The sequence below is a fragment of the Camelus bactrianus genome, chromosome 11, assembly GCF_048773025.1.
Source record: "Camelus bactrianus isolate YW-2024 breed Bactrian camel chromosome 11, ASM4877302v1, whole genome shotgun sequence".
NCBI lineage: Eukaryota > Metazoa > Chordata > Mammalia > Artiodactyla > Camelidae > Camelus > Camelus bactrianus.
The window spans coordinates 9,406,268-9,422,603 of record NC_133549.1 but is presented as its reverse complement, the minus strand read 5'-3'; the positions used below and the strand labels follow the sequence as shown (position 1 = coordinate 9,422,603).

The following is a 16,336-nucleotide window of genomic DNA, read 5'->3' as shown; positions in this document are numbered from 1 at the left end:
CTGCAAAAATCTTGAAGTATACATTAGAGGAAAACCTCCCAGTTATCAGGCAACACCAGAGCAGAACTCCAGAAAACTAGCAATATGAACAAACTGTTCTTACGTATTTTAAAGACACTTTCTACCAAAACCAAAAAGGATCCCTATCAAGAGATCCTTCGAGTCTAACAAGTATAGGAACTATTTTTAATATAAACAACATCAATCAGTATGAATTCTAGTTTCATTCTGGTGAGTGAGGGAACCCCCCCCGCATCCCCAACCTACCCCAGGTGCTCTATTACTAAGGTTTTTATATTTTCTTTTTAATTCAGATTCATCTTACAGAAATGCCAGTTACAAACAAGAAAAGAAAAAAAATTTTTTTAAAGCGAAAAAATTTGAACAGATGCAGTGGGAGCAGGAAACAAGGCAGTGCTGGGATAGAGGGAGGAAAGAAAGAATCACCAATCTGATAGTCATAAAGGCTCTTGGTCTCCTATGGCAAAACTGTACATCCAGAATTCTCAAGCAAGGACTAAGCTAGCAGATGGCCTTGGAGAGGTGTGCCCTCTGGGAAGACGGTCTCATTAAGGCCAGGGTTTCCATCCTGGCACCTACCAGTTAATTTTGTTTTGCTTGATAGCCATATTGAACAAGGCAAACATCTCTAAGAAGTCTGTACCTACAAGACACTAGCTTTAAGTTATAACGTATATCCTTTACCTGCGTCTCCATGACTGAAACTGACTGTTATCAAGGGAGGAAACTCAAAGTGCAGTTCCTCGGACACGGGGCAAAAATAGCAACTGAATAAACACAGAAATCTCACTCCACCATAATCGGACATGAAATGCTTAAAAATGCTTCTTGTCTTGTCTTGTTCTTTAGAACTCTTCTTGTAACAGGGATTCATACTGTAGGGTCTATGGTAGGCTTTAGTACAAACAAACCTTTGCATGTGTGTTCATTTTTAGAGCGAGAAAGTCCTTTGGCTTCCATAAGATTCCTAGAGGGGCCCAGACACAAAACAAAGTCATGAACCACTAACTTGTATCATTACTTTGAAAATAAACTTATAAGCTATTGTTTAATGTAGTAAATATTAAATCTCAGAGTACTTTCTTTCAACTAAAAAACTACTCAGAGAATGAAAACACATTTTAAATACCAAAATTAAGCAGTTGGGGGAGGGTATAGTGGTAGCATGTGCTTGGCATGCACGAGGTCCTGGGTTCAATCCTCAGTACCTCCCTTAAATAAATAAATAAAAACCTAATTACCCCCCCAAAATAAACAAAAAAAATGTTTAATACAATAAAAATTTTTTTTTTATTAAGCAAAATTGGGAAGTTCTTTCTAAGCATAAAAATGTTTGAATGCATTTCAGGACCAAATTCAAATAACCTTTATGCTGTCCAATTTCTGTCATTTACAGAACCAGTGCCCTATTTAGACACAATTAAATCAACAGTCTTCCCAAAGTTGATGAAATACTTGAATGTCGTTAAAGCCAAAGGTTTTCTGGTCATAAAAAAATATTTCTCATGCCAGCTTTTGCTAAACGTAACTCTCTTAAACCTCCTTTAAGAGTTATTTGAAATTTTGAATAACTTACCAGATATTAAAACCAAATCAAAACTATGATCGTAATAGAAATTTAAAATCTTGCTCTTGAAAATTTTTACTCTGCACATGCATCACATGGTATCGACGCTGAGCACCATGCCAGCTTGTTAGCCACAAGCTTGTCTCTTCTAGGTCACGGAGAAGAGTCTGTAAGAGGTCACTTTCAACATCATGTCTGTTCTGTAGCTTTGTTTTGAAGTGACACATGCTCCCTGGGGATTCTCACTGGTGGGGGTGAGGGAGGTTAAGATACCCGGGCCTTCTTCCCTTGGGATTCACGGATGTGCCGGGTTTCCACCGCAATCTATCCCCCATCAACTGACTCTCGGCCGAGGCAACTGCTAAAATGTCATTTCACTTTCAGGCCTTTCTCCCAGTTTTAAGTTGGAGTTAAAAATAGTTTACGCCAGTTAGCCTGGGTTATTTTTAGCTGGAAAATAGGGACCTGAAATAGCAGAGTAAGAGCTGGAGACAGAGCTGACCACAGTGGGATGAAAACCCTCAGAGACCTTCAGAAAGTCTTACTGTAGTTTCAGAAAATGGATGGAAAGAGGGAAGCAGAGGTGAGGTACTCGGCAGGCTGGCTGAGGCAACTCAGTGTTAACACACGAGTAATACGTAACAGAGAGGACAACGGACGGCGCTCTGCCTCAGACAGAACTGTATAAAGCAGCTCCCCCGCCCTTTAACCTGCTGGAGAAGACACTTCAGAAATAAAAGATATGTAAAGTTTTTGAGAAAAGTGAGGTCAACAGAGGTTCAGAGTTCAGGGAGATACTGGGAAATGGGACTTTAGCTAGATCCTAAGGGACGTGTGAGATTTGAACTGTGGGAGTCATAAACCAGTCAAAGAATTCAGGCATGTGGGGAGGAGTGGGAAGGGGGGCAGCGAGGAAGAGAACAGCCTGGCTGTGTTTCAAAGAGGAGTGGGAAGACATGTGGGCCTAAGCAGCTGGCCAGCATTAACTGCTTAAGAATCAACCTGTATCCACCCCCCTTTTTTAAGTACAGTCAATTACAATGTGTCAATTTCCACTGTACAGCACAATGTCCCAGTCATGCATATACATACATATATTCATTTTCATATTTTTTCATTAAAGGTTATTACAAGATATTGAACATTGGTCCCTGCACTATACAGAAGAAACTTTTTTTAAAAAATCTATTTTTATATATAGTGGCTAACATTTGTAAATTTCAAACTCCCAAATTTATCTCTTCCCACCTGCTTTCCCCAGTAACCATAAGATTGTTTACTAAGTCTGCAAGTCTGTTTCTGTTTTGTATATGAGTTCCTAGTGTCCTTTTTTTTTTTTTAGATTCCACATATGAGTGTATGAGTGATATCATATGGTATTTTTCTTTCTCTTTCTGGCTTTCACTTAGAATGATGATCTCTAGGTCCATCCACGTTGCTGCAAATGGCATTATTCAAACTGTATCCTTTAAATAAATCTCAGGAAAAAATTTTTAACTGAAATAGAGTTGATTTACAATATTATATTAGTTTCAGGTGTACAGCATAGTCCCGGTAAATTTATATAAGATGGATAAAGGTGGTACATAAAGAGTGAGTTAAGGACAGTAACACTACTTTGTGACACTCCCCGTATAAAGTGACTCAAATCTCCATGAGGGCAATGCAGTGGAAATTCAATTGTAACACCGAGTGCCAGAGGCAAGAAGCTGAGTGAGTGCCCGAGGCAAGAGGCTGAGTACACCAGCATGAGTAAGACAGGGGCTCTAACCTCAAGTGGCTTGCGCTCAGCAGAGGAAACCCACCACTGCAGAAAGTGTTCAGTCGGCAGTTAAGAAGAGCCACAGCAACACAGGATGGGGTGTAATCCTTCTTGGAGGGACTAGGGGGAAGGAGTTAGAGAAAGAGCCAGGGAAATGCATGGAGGTTAAAAAACAAACAAACAAACAAAAAACAAACACAGGTGAAAGGAACCTGCAAGCGGGCTCCAGCGGCTGGAGTAGAAAGTACACGACAGAAATGAAATCGTCTTTGAAAAAAGTTTACGGGGCGCACCAAGAATTGAGGCGGGGAGGTGAGAGTGAGTGGGACAAATATTTTCAAGCAGCAGAATAACAGGATCTGTGTTTTAGAAAGATAACATGAGAGGCAATGGATAGAATGGGCTGGAAAGATACAAAAAGGAAAAAATCAGCTTTCCTAATCATCCAGGACAGAGATGAAAGATGAGTTTCAACACTAAAGTATAAATGGGAATGAGGAACAAACACAGGAAATAATTTTTTAGTGCATGAAATTTACATACTGATAAAGGAAAGACTGTTCCTCTAAAAACATCACGCTCTTTTCCAACATGGAGACTTTCGACGGGCTTTACTGAAACGCACTCACCCGTCAGAGGTCTCAGTCTAAGCAAGTGCTTCTTCAAGGGAACATTTTCTGGCTTGCAGACCAGGTGAGGGCTCCTCCTCCCACTGCTGCCTGTACTTCTCACAGATACCCATCACACACAGAAGTGAGGTTCAATGCTGTCTCCCCTCAGACAAGAAAACGCAGAAGGGCAAAGAGCATTACCCTGACTCGGGCACTGCGGGACCCTTGGCGCCCAGCACGGATCCTGGCGGGTACTGGCACTCTGCAAACAGTTGTTGAAAAAATACGTGGGTTTCGCAGATGGGTTCAATTTTAAACCTGTTCCCTTCAGTCTTAATCACGCTGAGTTTGCTGTACCTGTAGGACAGTGGGGTGGAGGTGTCCATTCGTCCTCTACAGATGCCAGGGTCAGAGACAGACCACGAGTCTTTATCAAATCCTCACAGCTGAAGTCGTGGTTGCTCCTCTCCGCTGTTAGCGCAGTTACAGCTACTATTAAATGGACAATGGTTATCTGCTGAGCATTTCCCATGTATCACCTCAACCATCTCCGAACAAAACTCACTGAATTACACACCAGTATTAATTCCTGTTATACTGATGAGAAAGCTGATGCTGAAATTGTTAGAAAACCTGCCTAAAATCAGACAGTAATTAAGTAGCAAAACAAGGGTCTGAGCACCCTTGCAAACTAACTTAATTAAGAACCTGTGTTTCCTTCTACATAAGATCACCCAGGGAGAAAAAGGTATAGACTAGAGCAAAACCACAGACCATGAAGAACAGTGGCACCTGAGGGGCAGGCACTGTAAAGAAAGAAGCAGTTCAAGAAACGGGATTCACACCCTTGTGTAATCCCTTTCCCCTGAGTGTGAAATGGGTCCAGTGACTTGCTCCTAACCAAAGGAAAACAGTACAGGTGATGGATGTCACCTCTGTGGTTAGGTTACAAAAGCGGGGAGGCGGGTATAGCTCAGTGGCAGAGCGCGTGCCTAGCATGCACGAGGTCCTGGGTTCAATCCCCAGTACCCCATTAAAAATAAACAAACAAACCTAATTACCTCCCCTCTGCGACTCCGGTCTCGCGAGCAGATTCTTTGCTGCCTTCTTGGCTTGCAAACTCTGATGAAGTAAGCTGCGGTGCTGGACAGGACCTCGTGACAAGGAACTGAGGTCCTCAGTTCAACAACCGATGAGAAACTGAATGCTGCCAACAGCCACTGAGAGACCTGGAAGCAGATCCCTCCCTGGTGAGCCTCCAGAGGACACCACTGACCCTGCCTGCAGCCCCGTGAGGGACAGTGACGCAGATGGTGCAGCCAGGCTGTGCCCAGACTCCTGATGGACAGACGCTGTGAAAGGCTACGCGCGTGCTGCTTTAAGTCACTATGTTCTGTGGTGGTTTGTTACCAGCAACAGATAACTAATACAAGTGACAAGAAAAAGCCTCTGGATTTACAGATGTTTCAGACCGCACATCAGATGTCACGGATGTTTCAGGTTCTCCCCGCATGTGTCTGCTGACAGGACTGAGCAGAAAGCCAAGGACTGAGCTTCAAGAAAAAATTAGTGAAGTCAAGAAAAGGAAAACTCTGAAAAATATAATGAGAAAAAAATTACTGGAAGGCTCATATCCAGGCCAGAGAGTGATTAAAGATTTAGAGGTGGGGTGTTAACAGTGCCAGTGAAGCCGCACGGAGACCTGGTCTAAGAGGGAAAATAATCACTACATTTTCTCATTAAAAAGTAATTTTCAGGGCATGTATCCCAGAGGAGTAGTGCTAACAGAAGTCAGCGGAAGATAATAACAAAGTAAAAAATGCCTATAAATGGAATAGAGGATAATTATTGACAAAACCATAGACTCAGATGTACACCAGAATCTAATTCAACGCTGTAAATCAACTATACTTCAATAAAAATAAAACTATAGACTCAGAATTTCTAGCTGCCATTTACAGATGGCAGTTGAGGACCAATATTAACGAGAGAAAAATCAGAGGCATAGCCAGTCTTTTAATACTCCAACCTCCTGATCCCACCTTTTCAACCACCTCGCCAGACCTGACATTTCAAATGTAGGTTTTATTACACAAAAAAAATCAGCCTTAAATTGAAGTTGTTGAATGAAGTTAAGATTATAAGGTTCCTCAGTTCCGTAGCTCACATTTGACTTTTCAGGTCTTAATTTTTAAAAACCATTTCATACACGATATTCTAATGTTAACCCACACTTTTGTGACCCTCCGTTACCCTGGAGTTAAAAGCAAGGCTTTCTATGCTTAAAAGCCCTGGATTCTATACTCTGATTGTAGCACCATCAGTTCCCATTTGTAGGTGGTACCGTCACTTCGAACTCCAGTGGCAGGTTCCACATCAGGGGGATGAGGGCTGTATTTGCCTGATAGCTTTTCAGCCCATCAGACGCAGTCCCTAAGATGCCATCAGCCTTCCCCTTCTTTACACTTTCAGAAGCTGCCACAACAGTTGTTTGCATCTCTGTGTCAGTGGAATGATTTTTGCTGTTATGGTCATTCTACCTCTTCTCAGTTTTTTGACAGTTTTAGTTTCAGCAGCAAGTTTAAATGAAGATGTTCTATTTCTGACTTTATTTCGACATTTAATCTAAATTTCATGTGCTTGTCTCTCACGTTGAACCACTTTATTTTTCTCCAGTGTTTCCCTAATTTCAGAATCCGTGTCCTGCTTTTCACACGGATTTGTATCTGCAAGACATCTTAAGTGGGCAGCTCACGTAAGAAAGCACAGATGTACTTGCTGACAGCACCCAAAGTGCTGCAGGACTCCCGCGGGCAGCCCTGGAGAGGGAGCTGGTGAGAGCAGACCCTGCATCGGGCCGAAAAGAGCCTTTGGGGAAGAAAGGAGGGGCTATGAGGTCCACAGCAGCAGCAACCAGCATCGCCAGCTGGAAGGAATGTGGGAAAACAGAGCGCAGAACTTTTCTCTTCTGGCTCTGGCGGTGAAATAAGTGTCAACAACCTACTATAAATGGACACGGAAAACGTGGGGCAAGAGAAGAAAAGCAGAAGAGTTGAGGCAAGATAAAACAATGATTTCCTTCCCAGATGCTCAAGCCAAAAACCAGGGGTTATCCTTGATGCCTTTCTTCCCTGCACACCTCACCTCTAATCCATCAATCTCACTATCTCACTTTCAAAACAGCTCCAGAATCCAACTCCTTCCCACCACATCTGCAGCTGCTGCTGAACATAAACCACCACTGCCCAGAGCCCAGGCGGCTGTGAGAATATCCCGCCCGATACTCCGGCCTTATCCTCGCCCCTCCCGCCTCCGTCCACACTGCAGCCAGAGACCTTGTAGGACACACTCCCCAGGGCCTCCTGTATCACCTCGGATGGGACCCAGGGCTCCTGCCACGGCTAACAGGCAAAATCCCATGTGAACTGACTTCATTTCCTACCCCACGTCTTCACTGATGGGCATCTCCTGGCACGACCCCTCCCTCACTCTGCTAAGACCACAGGGACCTTCTCCTGGCTGTTTTCGGAACGCACCCAGCATGCTCCACGTCAGGGCCGTTCTATTTGCTATTTAATACCTTTACGTGGAATGTTCTTCTTCCACATGGCCATGTAACCCAAGCCCTCACTTCATTCAAGTCTCTATGTAAATACCCCATTATTTTATCAACCGTATCTAAAAGGTGACCCCCTGGTCACACTGTCCTTACCGTATTTAGTCTTAATATTTACGTCAAGCCTTACTTATACACTTGTTTATGCATTTCACGTATCATGCACTTACGTATACATTTGTTTACTGTCTCTCCCCAGCCCTCACCTACCTCAAGTGGAATTTAAGCTCCATGCGCAATGAGGGCTTTTCTCATTTCTGTTGTGCAGGTACTCCTAGCTAGCATGGTGCCTGTGTATGGAAAGCACTCATTTCGTATTCGCCAAATGCACAAATGAATGAAAAGATAATCAAGACAGGACTCAGCAAATATAAGGCGGAACCAAGAATACATGTATTTTGCTTCGGTAAAGACATGGGATTTGGTAACTTACGGTGAAAAAGAATATGAAAACGAATGTACGTATGTTCCCATATGACTGAACTATTGTGCTGTACGCCAGAAATTGACATAACATTATAAATTGACTATACTTCAACAAAAATACATATGTTTTTAAAAGAAAGAAATGAGATTTGGGACACTGATTAAGGAAAATGAGAATTCCAAATTCAGGAAGATTTTACAGTGATTTCAATGAGCAAACAAACAGAAGCTACAGATAATATCCAAGCTCTTCAGAAATAAAACAGTGACTCGTTTCTGAAAAAATGTGGTAACAAAGTACAAAACATTCCAATAAAGGTGGCAGGACAGTTCATGTTTTGGACTAAGAAATACAGGTGGGAAATAAGCTATGGTAAGGGAAGACTTTCGTTAACCTATCAGGTTTTTAATTTGCTTCCCTGTTTCGTTCTGTTGTTGTTGTTGTTTTTTAAGAGCAAAACGGTTTTAGCTAGAACAGAAAGAGTCAAAGACAAGCTGTAAATACAGCTCAATAAAGGATCTGAATGCCATCCTGCAGTCACAAACAACATTTCAGGTGCATAGTAGAAAACGAGGCAGCTTTTGAAGCAGTACTAAAATGCATCTATGAACTCTGGCCAAGAAAGGGACAAATGAAAGGGAGACTGAAACATTTGGTGTTGCTTTAAAGGCCTAAAGCGAAAAATTAAATAAAAACAACTAAGCTGATAACATCAATCCAGAGGCATGCCAGAAAGGCACAGGCTTCAGAAAACACGCTAGAAGGTGAACAAAGACAAATTTCATGCCATAGAGGGGAAAAAAAAGGGAAAGGGAAACAGAGAATGAACATGTAAATCAGAACCACAGAGCAGAAAGACAGTTCCAACTAAGGAAACAAGAGGGCCGGCCTGCTTCAAGGAAAACAGCTTTAATGGCAGAGGAGGAAAAAAAAAAAGGAGGTGAATAAAGAACATCTAAGGAAATTAGGGAGGAATCCGCTAAAGGAGGAAAAGAACTGGAATGTCAGATAAGCCACACTGCAGGATGACAGGAGTAAAAGGGAGAAGGAAAGAAAGTCATAAATGTTCAAACATATTCTCAAAAATGGCACAAAATATACCAAAATTAGTTAAGTGGGAACATGTAATTTTTATAGGAGATGCAGCATCAAGCTGTAGGTATGAGAATAAAGTGAATCAAATGTCAGTCAGTTCTGTCACTAACCAGCTCTATGGCTGTGAACAAGTGACTGAAGCTCCCTGGAACTTATTTCCTGTTTCAAAAAAGTGTGTCTGTGTGTGTGCGTGCGTGCGTGTACGTACATTCGTGTGTACGTATGTGTGTACAGGGGTGAAGTGGTTAGGTCAAAAACAGGTGACTGTTCTAAGACTTTTCCCCTCCAGCTTATTAGAAGATTTCCCCTCTAATAAGAAAAAAAGAAAGAAAAAGGAAAAAAAAAAAAAAGTCCGGAACTCTTAAAGAAAAGAATCAGAAAAACAAAAAAAAAATTTTAAATAAGAAGAGGCAGTTAATGATAGTTTTGCAAGGCGCTTTACAATTTAAAAAGTGCTTTTAAATGCAGGATTTTATGTACTCCTCACAGGCAGAAAAGGCAGGTATCCCTTAACACCATTTCCCAAGTGGAGTAACTCAGATAGATTAAGTAACTGGCTCAAGGATAAAAGCAGCAGGTCCAGCTCCAACTCAGATGTCACTGCAGCGCCAAGTCCACTATCCTATGTTCAGATGCTGTGACTCCCGCGTGACTAAGGTTTTGCAAGATATTTTTGCAGCTTATTTAGATAGCAGGTAAGGGAAGCACTATAAACATTAAAAACAAACAAACCTTTGACTTTAAAATAGAATTCCTTTAAAATTAAGGGCGTTACCCAATATGTAACCTACATGTAAGTTAATTCACTATACAAAACGTTTTCCTACAAAGTTGAACTTAGTTCAGCCCCAACCTATTAAAACGACTCTTTCAGTCCTTATGCATCTCTTCCAAAGTAGCAAAGTGCTATGCAAAAATGTTATTACTGCAGCTAAAGTATTTTCAGCTTTTCTGAATACAGAATAACTGACTTTGACCTTGAACTGATACAGCTATTAAAACATTAAATAAACTGCTTGAATGAGTATATCCTGGGTGACAAGAGTTTAGAGAAAGCAGCAGAAGTACATAGAGAAGGAAGTTTTGTTTGTTTTTCTTAAAGTTTTTTTTGGGGGGGGGATTAGATTTACTTATTTTGTAACGGAGGTACTGGGGATTGAACCCAGGAGCTCACGCATGCTAAGCACGTGCTCTACCACTGAGCTATAGCCTCCCCGCCTTGTTTGGTTTTGTTTGTAATGTCTAAGAGGACTGTCACCACTTTCTGTGGTCGTGATAATAAAACAACAGGTTTTTCCTCATCCGATTCTTTGCTCTAAAAGCCATAATCAGCCAGAGTTGCCCAATTAACTACAGGACCGGTAAAAAAAAATCTTAGGAATATAATCTGCTGCTTATAGTCTTATCACTCCTTTTCTTTTCTTTTTTTTTGTTTTTAATGGAGGTACTGGGGATTGAACTCAGGACCTCATGCATGCTAAGCATGCGCTCTACCACTGCGCTATTTCCCTCCCCCTTCACTTCTTTTCTTTATGTACATTTTAACTGAACAGAATAAGTTTTGGATAGAATTCCAAAACTACGTATATGATTCTAGTATTTTTATGTTAACAGGCAAATGTGTTGCTTCAGAGTAGTTAAGAGATTCCAACTGGGGGGAGGGTATAGCTCAACTGGTAGAGCGCATGCTTAGCATGCACAAGGTCCTGGGTTTGGTCCCCAGTACCTCCATCAAGTAAATAAATAAACCTAATTACCACCTGCCTCAAAAAAAAAAAAAAAGAAATTCCAACTGAACAGTTTCACATCTTCCCATGATCTGTACTCCTCTGCACTCCTCTGCCTCTTCTCCCAAGTAAAAGCACCTGCGATTCCCTGCAGTCCACACAAGGTTACGCTTCACACATCAGCACAACACGACTCCTTCCCTCAGGACATCACTACAAGTCTTCTCGATGGAAAAAAGGGTGTGAGAAAGGATAAAGGATCGAACCACAGTTTAAGAACAACAAAAAAAAGGGAAAGTCCCACAAAAGGACCAGAGAAAGTGGAAACAGGAGCTCAGTTACATCAGTGGCCATAACCATGTTCCTGTTTTCCTCCTGCATTTCTTCATCCTTTCCCTGTGGTTCCTCTTTTCAGGCAGATGGACAGTGGCCAGCTCTGCATGCCGGAAGCAGAGAAACTCAAAAATCTCAGCATACCCTGAATGAGCCACAGCCAGTTACACATCATCTGATTATCAGGCCCCAATAGACACAAAGACCAGACAGAACGGAGACCGCAAATGAAAAAGAACACCAGAATGTCAGTCAGAAAACCCGAATTTAAATCCCCGTATGCTGCATGATTTCCAACAAGTGAACTTTCCTGAGGTTCACTTTTGTGATCTACAAACAGGGACTACATACCAACAATCTAAGTATTTCACCACATTGCTGTGAAAATCTAAATGAGAAAAATATTGCACACCTGAGGCAAGTCACTTTTAAAATCACTCTAATGCTGTAAAGGGTAATAAGATTCTTAACTGAAGACCCTCTCTGCAATCACATATAGTACCCATGTTCTGCTTCTGCCTCTCTTAGGAGTTACAATGAAATAAGCATGATCCAGGCAAATTTAAGTGGTTTTTCAGTCACTGAATGTGTTTATCTGAAATAAACACTGTATTATCACCTAACAAAAAAATGTATATAGCTTAAGCATAAAGTATATTTATTCACATACAAGGCTCTCACCATCAACAAAATACGTCTATCAAATTTTAGTTCCAATGGTGTGCTAAGTAACCTACATCTTCTCATTTAACATCTTACCTATACCCAATCCAGCTCAGTAGAAAAAGCATGGGGCCTTCTGAAGTCTGAATGACTCAAGTTTGAATCCCAGCTAGGTTATCCTAAGTGGTCAGTAGGCCTTGGCCAAGTCAGAGCTGAAATATCCTCAAACGAAAAACAGGAATAATACTGCCCACTTCATAGGATTAAAATTATTGTGCTCATGTCTGTGTTGAGCCTAATCTGATGCCGAGCAAAAGGCAGTTGCTCAATATATGGTGGCTGGTAATTTGACTGCCTTCCCCCAAAGCGAGGATCTTTGATTTTTTTTAAGAATGCTTAAATTACACGGTCACACAAGATTACTCACACCGCAGACAAGCCAAGAAGCACAAAGAAAGGGATTCCCTAAGATCATTCACAGATACTGAAATTGTGCCCTAAAATTAATGCAAGCATAAGAGCCAACGTAAAGAGCTTAAAATCCATCCTTCCTTCTCCTGGCCCCTTATCACATGATACAAGAGTCAGGTGATTTAAAACCTGAACCACTGTTCCCTTAAGCCACTGGACTCTTGAGGAAGGAGGTGGCTGTTTTCTAACGGCCTCCCCATTAGAAGCCACTGTTTTAAGACCTGGGCTGACTGTCATCCCTTCCTTGAGAAGGATGGTTAAAAACAGGAAGACAGGGGAGAAGAGGATTTAGCTTAACTTGGAAAGCTAAATTCACTAAGGAAAGCGGATCAAGGACGACTGAGGACTTTATCTTCTTCATGACTTCACCTTAAGCTTATATCCCACCTATGTACATACTTTGGTCAGTTTTTGTACAGCTTCATTAATGTTCCCTCAAGCTAGTGCTTTTGCTGCTCTAGAGTTCATGACTATATTCAAAGTTGATCCATGATGAAGTTTTAACATACACATACACATTTATACAATGGAATACTACTCAGCCATAAAAAATAATAAAATAATGACATTTGCAGCAACATGGATGGGCCTGGAGATGATCATACTAAGTGAAGTAAGCCAGAAAGAGAAAGAAAAATACCATATGATATCACTTATATGTGGAATCTAAAAAAAAAAGACAAATGAACTTATTTATAAAACAGAAACAGACTCACAAATATAGAAAACAAACATGGTCACAGGGGGAGAGAAAGGGGTGGGAAGGGATAAACTAGGAGCTTGAGATTTGCAGATACTAACTACTATCTATAAAACAGATAAACAACAAGTTTCTACAGTACAGCACAGGGAACGATATTCAGTATCTTGTAGTAACCTATAATGAAAAAGAATATAAAAACGAATATATGTAAACTGAACTATTATGCTGTACGCCAGAAACTGACACATTGCAAACTGACCATACTTCAATAAAAACGAAGTAAAATAAAATACATACACATATGTGTGTATGTACGTAGGCTATATATAAGTGAAAATCTCGTTAAAGACTGAGGCTGAGGTTTAATCAGGCCTTTTTTATCTTCCAGCTTAATTTTAAGCAGTTGTCACCTTTTTTTCCTTCTGTGACTATATATTAAGACATGTGTCCTCATCCAACAAGGAGGCATCAATACGTAAAATAGGCTTCACATTGTATTCTCCCCACAAACTGTTCACATTCAGAACTTTCCTCATTGCCTAGGCTCAGCCTTTTGGGGAGTCTGAGAGCCACTGGTAAAAGCTGTCAAAACAGACAGTCTGACACGCATAGAAGAACTACCGGGGAGAGTCAGAGAGAGAGTGAGTGAGTGTGTGTGTGTGTGTGTGTGTGTGTGTCCCCCCAAACTCACAAAATCAGACTGATGGTGGACAAGGGTGGAGAAGGGTGGCCTGGAGTAGAGCTGGATACAAAGAAAAAATGGAAAAGAACCCCAAGAGTAGGAAGAGTCTACCATTTACCACGCTGAGGAGAGGAAGAGGGACTGAAGAATCCGTTGGGGTAAAACTACAACATTAAAGAGAAAACAAAGAGATTTCACCAAACTGAGGCGTTAGAGTGAACCCTCCCTCCTGCTCCAATTCCATGTTTTTTTGTTTTTTTCCAGGAAGCCACAAAATAGTTCTTTTCCAACAGAGGGATAATATTAACAAAAGAAAATAAAGGAAATCTATGCTAAAAATGTAACCTACCTACACTGAGGAGTCTGAAAACGGAAATACTTCTTATCCCTTTTTGTAATGGGTTTCAAAACAGGAGGCCCAGGGAGAAGGGTATGTGAAAGGGAGCGAAGCAGCCAAACTTTTTCGGAATATGGAGTCTTTTGACTACATTCTTGTTTTTAATTGACCTTTTCGTGGTCAGCTGGCAGATTCTTAGCTCAGTGCAGCATCTGACTGGGGAAGTCCGAATCTGATGAGTGGTCCATACGCCAGACAACTGAAAAGACGAAGCCAACGCAAGACTGATGCAGAACCAGCACTTGCTTTGGGTCACACTCTAATGCCCCCATCGAGCGGCTGAAACTCCAGCGAGGTTTGAATCCACTGAAAACAGTGCAACGGAAGAGAGAACACAGCACAGTTCAAGGGAGAGCTGAAGTTTAGCCAGACCAGGCAGCTCGCCGGAGAAGTGTGTAAGCAGGTTGGAGGTGGAAAACAGTGTACACAGAGAAAGGGGCTAACTCAGAAAACAACTATCTACGGAGGGTATGCTTTCCTCCTGGGGTGGCTGCACCAAGAGGAAATCCTTTTACACCCAGAAACGGCGCTCCTCGCCCACGCGCCCCGCGCCGCCCACCCAGCGCCCGGCGTCCAGCGCACACTTACTTTCGTCCGGCCATTGATTTTGTAGTTGCCCAGCTTCCCGTTACAGTGGCGGATCAGGTCGTCCATGCTGCTCATGAGCAGCCCGATGGTTTCGCAGCCGGGCTCCTTGCCCTCGATCCAGGTGATCTTATCGCCTCGGATGTCCTTGGACGAGTCGCTCTTCTGGCTGACCAGCTGCCCGTCCGTGAACTTGCCCGTGTCGTGCAGGGCGCGCACCTCGTCGCCGATCTGCTGCCCGGTCTCCTTGCCCAGGAAGTCGTCCACCACGCAGATGCCGTGCTTGTTCATGCACGGCACGATGTACTCCAGCGCCAGCTTCAGCGCCGGCAGCGGCTTCGTCTGCCCGTTGGGCCGCAGGCCGCCGCCGGGACTCAGCCCCTCGCCCGGCGCGTGGCTCGGCGGGTACAGGTTCGCCTTGTCCTGGTACAGCGGCGAGCGGGCCAGCGGCTCCTCCTTCGCGGGCTCCGCCTCGGCCGCCGCCGGACCCTGGCCGCCGGGCGCCGCGCGAGGCGGGGACGCGGCCACCGCGGGCTTGGCCTTCGCCTTCGCCTTGGCGGCGTCTCCGGCGGCCCGCGGGCCCGCAGCCTCGGCGGCTCTATCCCGGCGCGGCGCTGCCTTCCTGGCCGCCCCGGCCCCGGAGGCCCTGGGCGGCGGCGCGGCGGCCGGCGGCGCGGGGCCGGGGTGCTGGGGCTGGCCCGCTCCGTGGGCGGGGGCGCCCTCGCCGCCCTGGCACACGAGCTTGTGCTTCTTCCAGTCCTGGCGCTGGTGCTCCTTGCTGCAGTAGAAGGAGCTGCGGCAGCGGCTGCAGCGCAGCAGGTTCTCCATCTTCCCGCACAGCTCGCAGTACTGCCGGTCTCGCTCGCTCGGGCTCGGCCCGCCGAGCCCGCCGCTGTCATTGGCCATGGCGGCGGCGGTGGCGGCGGCGGCAGCGGAGGCCGAGAAGGAGGGGTGGCGGCCGGACGGCCTCGCCTGGGGCCGGGGAGCGGGCGGAGCGGCCGGGGCCGTCACTGCGCCATGCACCCGCCGCCCCTCGTCTCAGGAGGCCGGCGCCTCGCGCCCGCGGCCCGGCCGCTTCCTTGTCCTCCGGTCCGGCCGCGCAGCGCCGGCGGCCGCCTCAGCGCCTCATCGCCGCCGCGGGCTGAGAGAGCGCGGCCTGCGCGGCGGACGGCGACCTCCGCTCGGGCGCGCGGGCCCGGCGCGCGAGACCGGCCGCCTTGGCCGCCGCCGCCACCGCCTCAGCGTCCCAGGCGGCCCGGCCCGGCCTGAGGAGGAGCGCAGGGCGTGCGGGCGCCACTCGCTCTGCGCGCTCTGCACGTACACCACGGCCCCGCGGCGACCCGGGCGGGCGGCGCGCGGGGGCGGGGGCGGGGGCAGGGCCGAGGGGAGGGCCGAGGGGGTGGCCGCCGCGCGCTCGCGCTCGGGCACGGGCGGCGCCGGTGCTGCCTCCGCTTTCCCGCACTCGGCAGGCTGGGCTTCGGAGCCCGGGGCCGGCGCCCTCCCCGCCCCCTCGCCGACTCCGCCCGGGGCGGGCCGGGGACGCTGCCGCCGCCCGGCGCGGCCTGCGCGGGGACGCCGAGGGGCAGGCCCGCGAGCGACGTTAGGGCGGGGACCCCGCCGCCGCCGCCGCCGCCCCCGCCCCCCCCAGGCCTGCGACCCGGGCCGCTCCTACACCT

The 16,336-nt window shown here is 45.4% G+C and overlaps 1 protein-coding gene across 4 annotated transcripts in view; it reads right to left on the bottom strand.

Annotated features, from left to right (window-relative positions):
- EGLN1 (egl-9 family hypoxia inducible factor 1) overlaps nt 1–16,163 on the bottom strand; it is a 53,107-nt gene extending 36,944 nt beyond the window's left edge. For 3 of the 4 annotated variants that reach the window (XM_045522547.2, XM_074373161.1, XM_074373162.1), the window contains exon 1: nt 14,664–16,163. In XM_045522547.2, coding sequence (XP_045378503.2) covers nt 14,664–15,566 — 903 coding nt within the window. In that variant the 5' untranslated portion in view covers nt 15,567–16,163. The remainder of the gene's footprint in view (nt 1–14,663) is intronic. The other variant, XM_074373160.1, reaches the window with a different exon arrangement.
- Between the last annotated feature and the right edge of the window lie 173 nt (nt 16,164–16,336).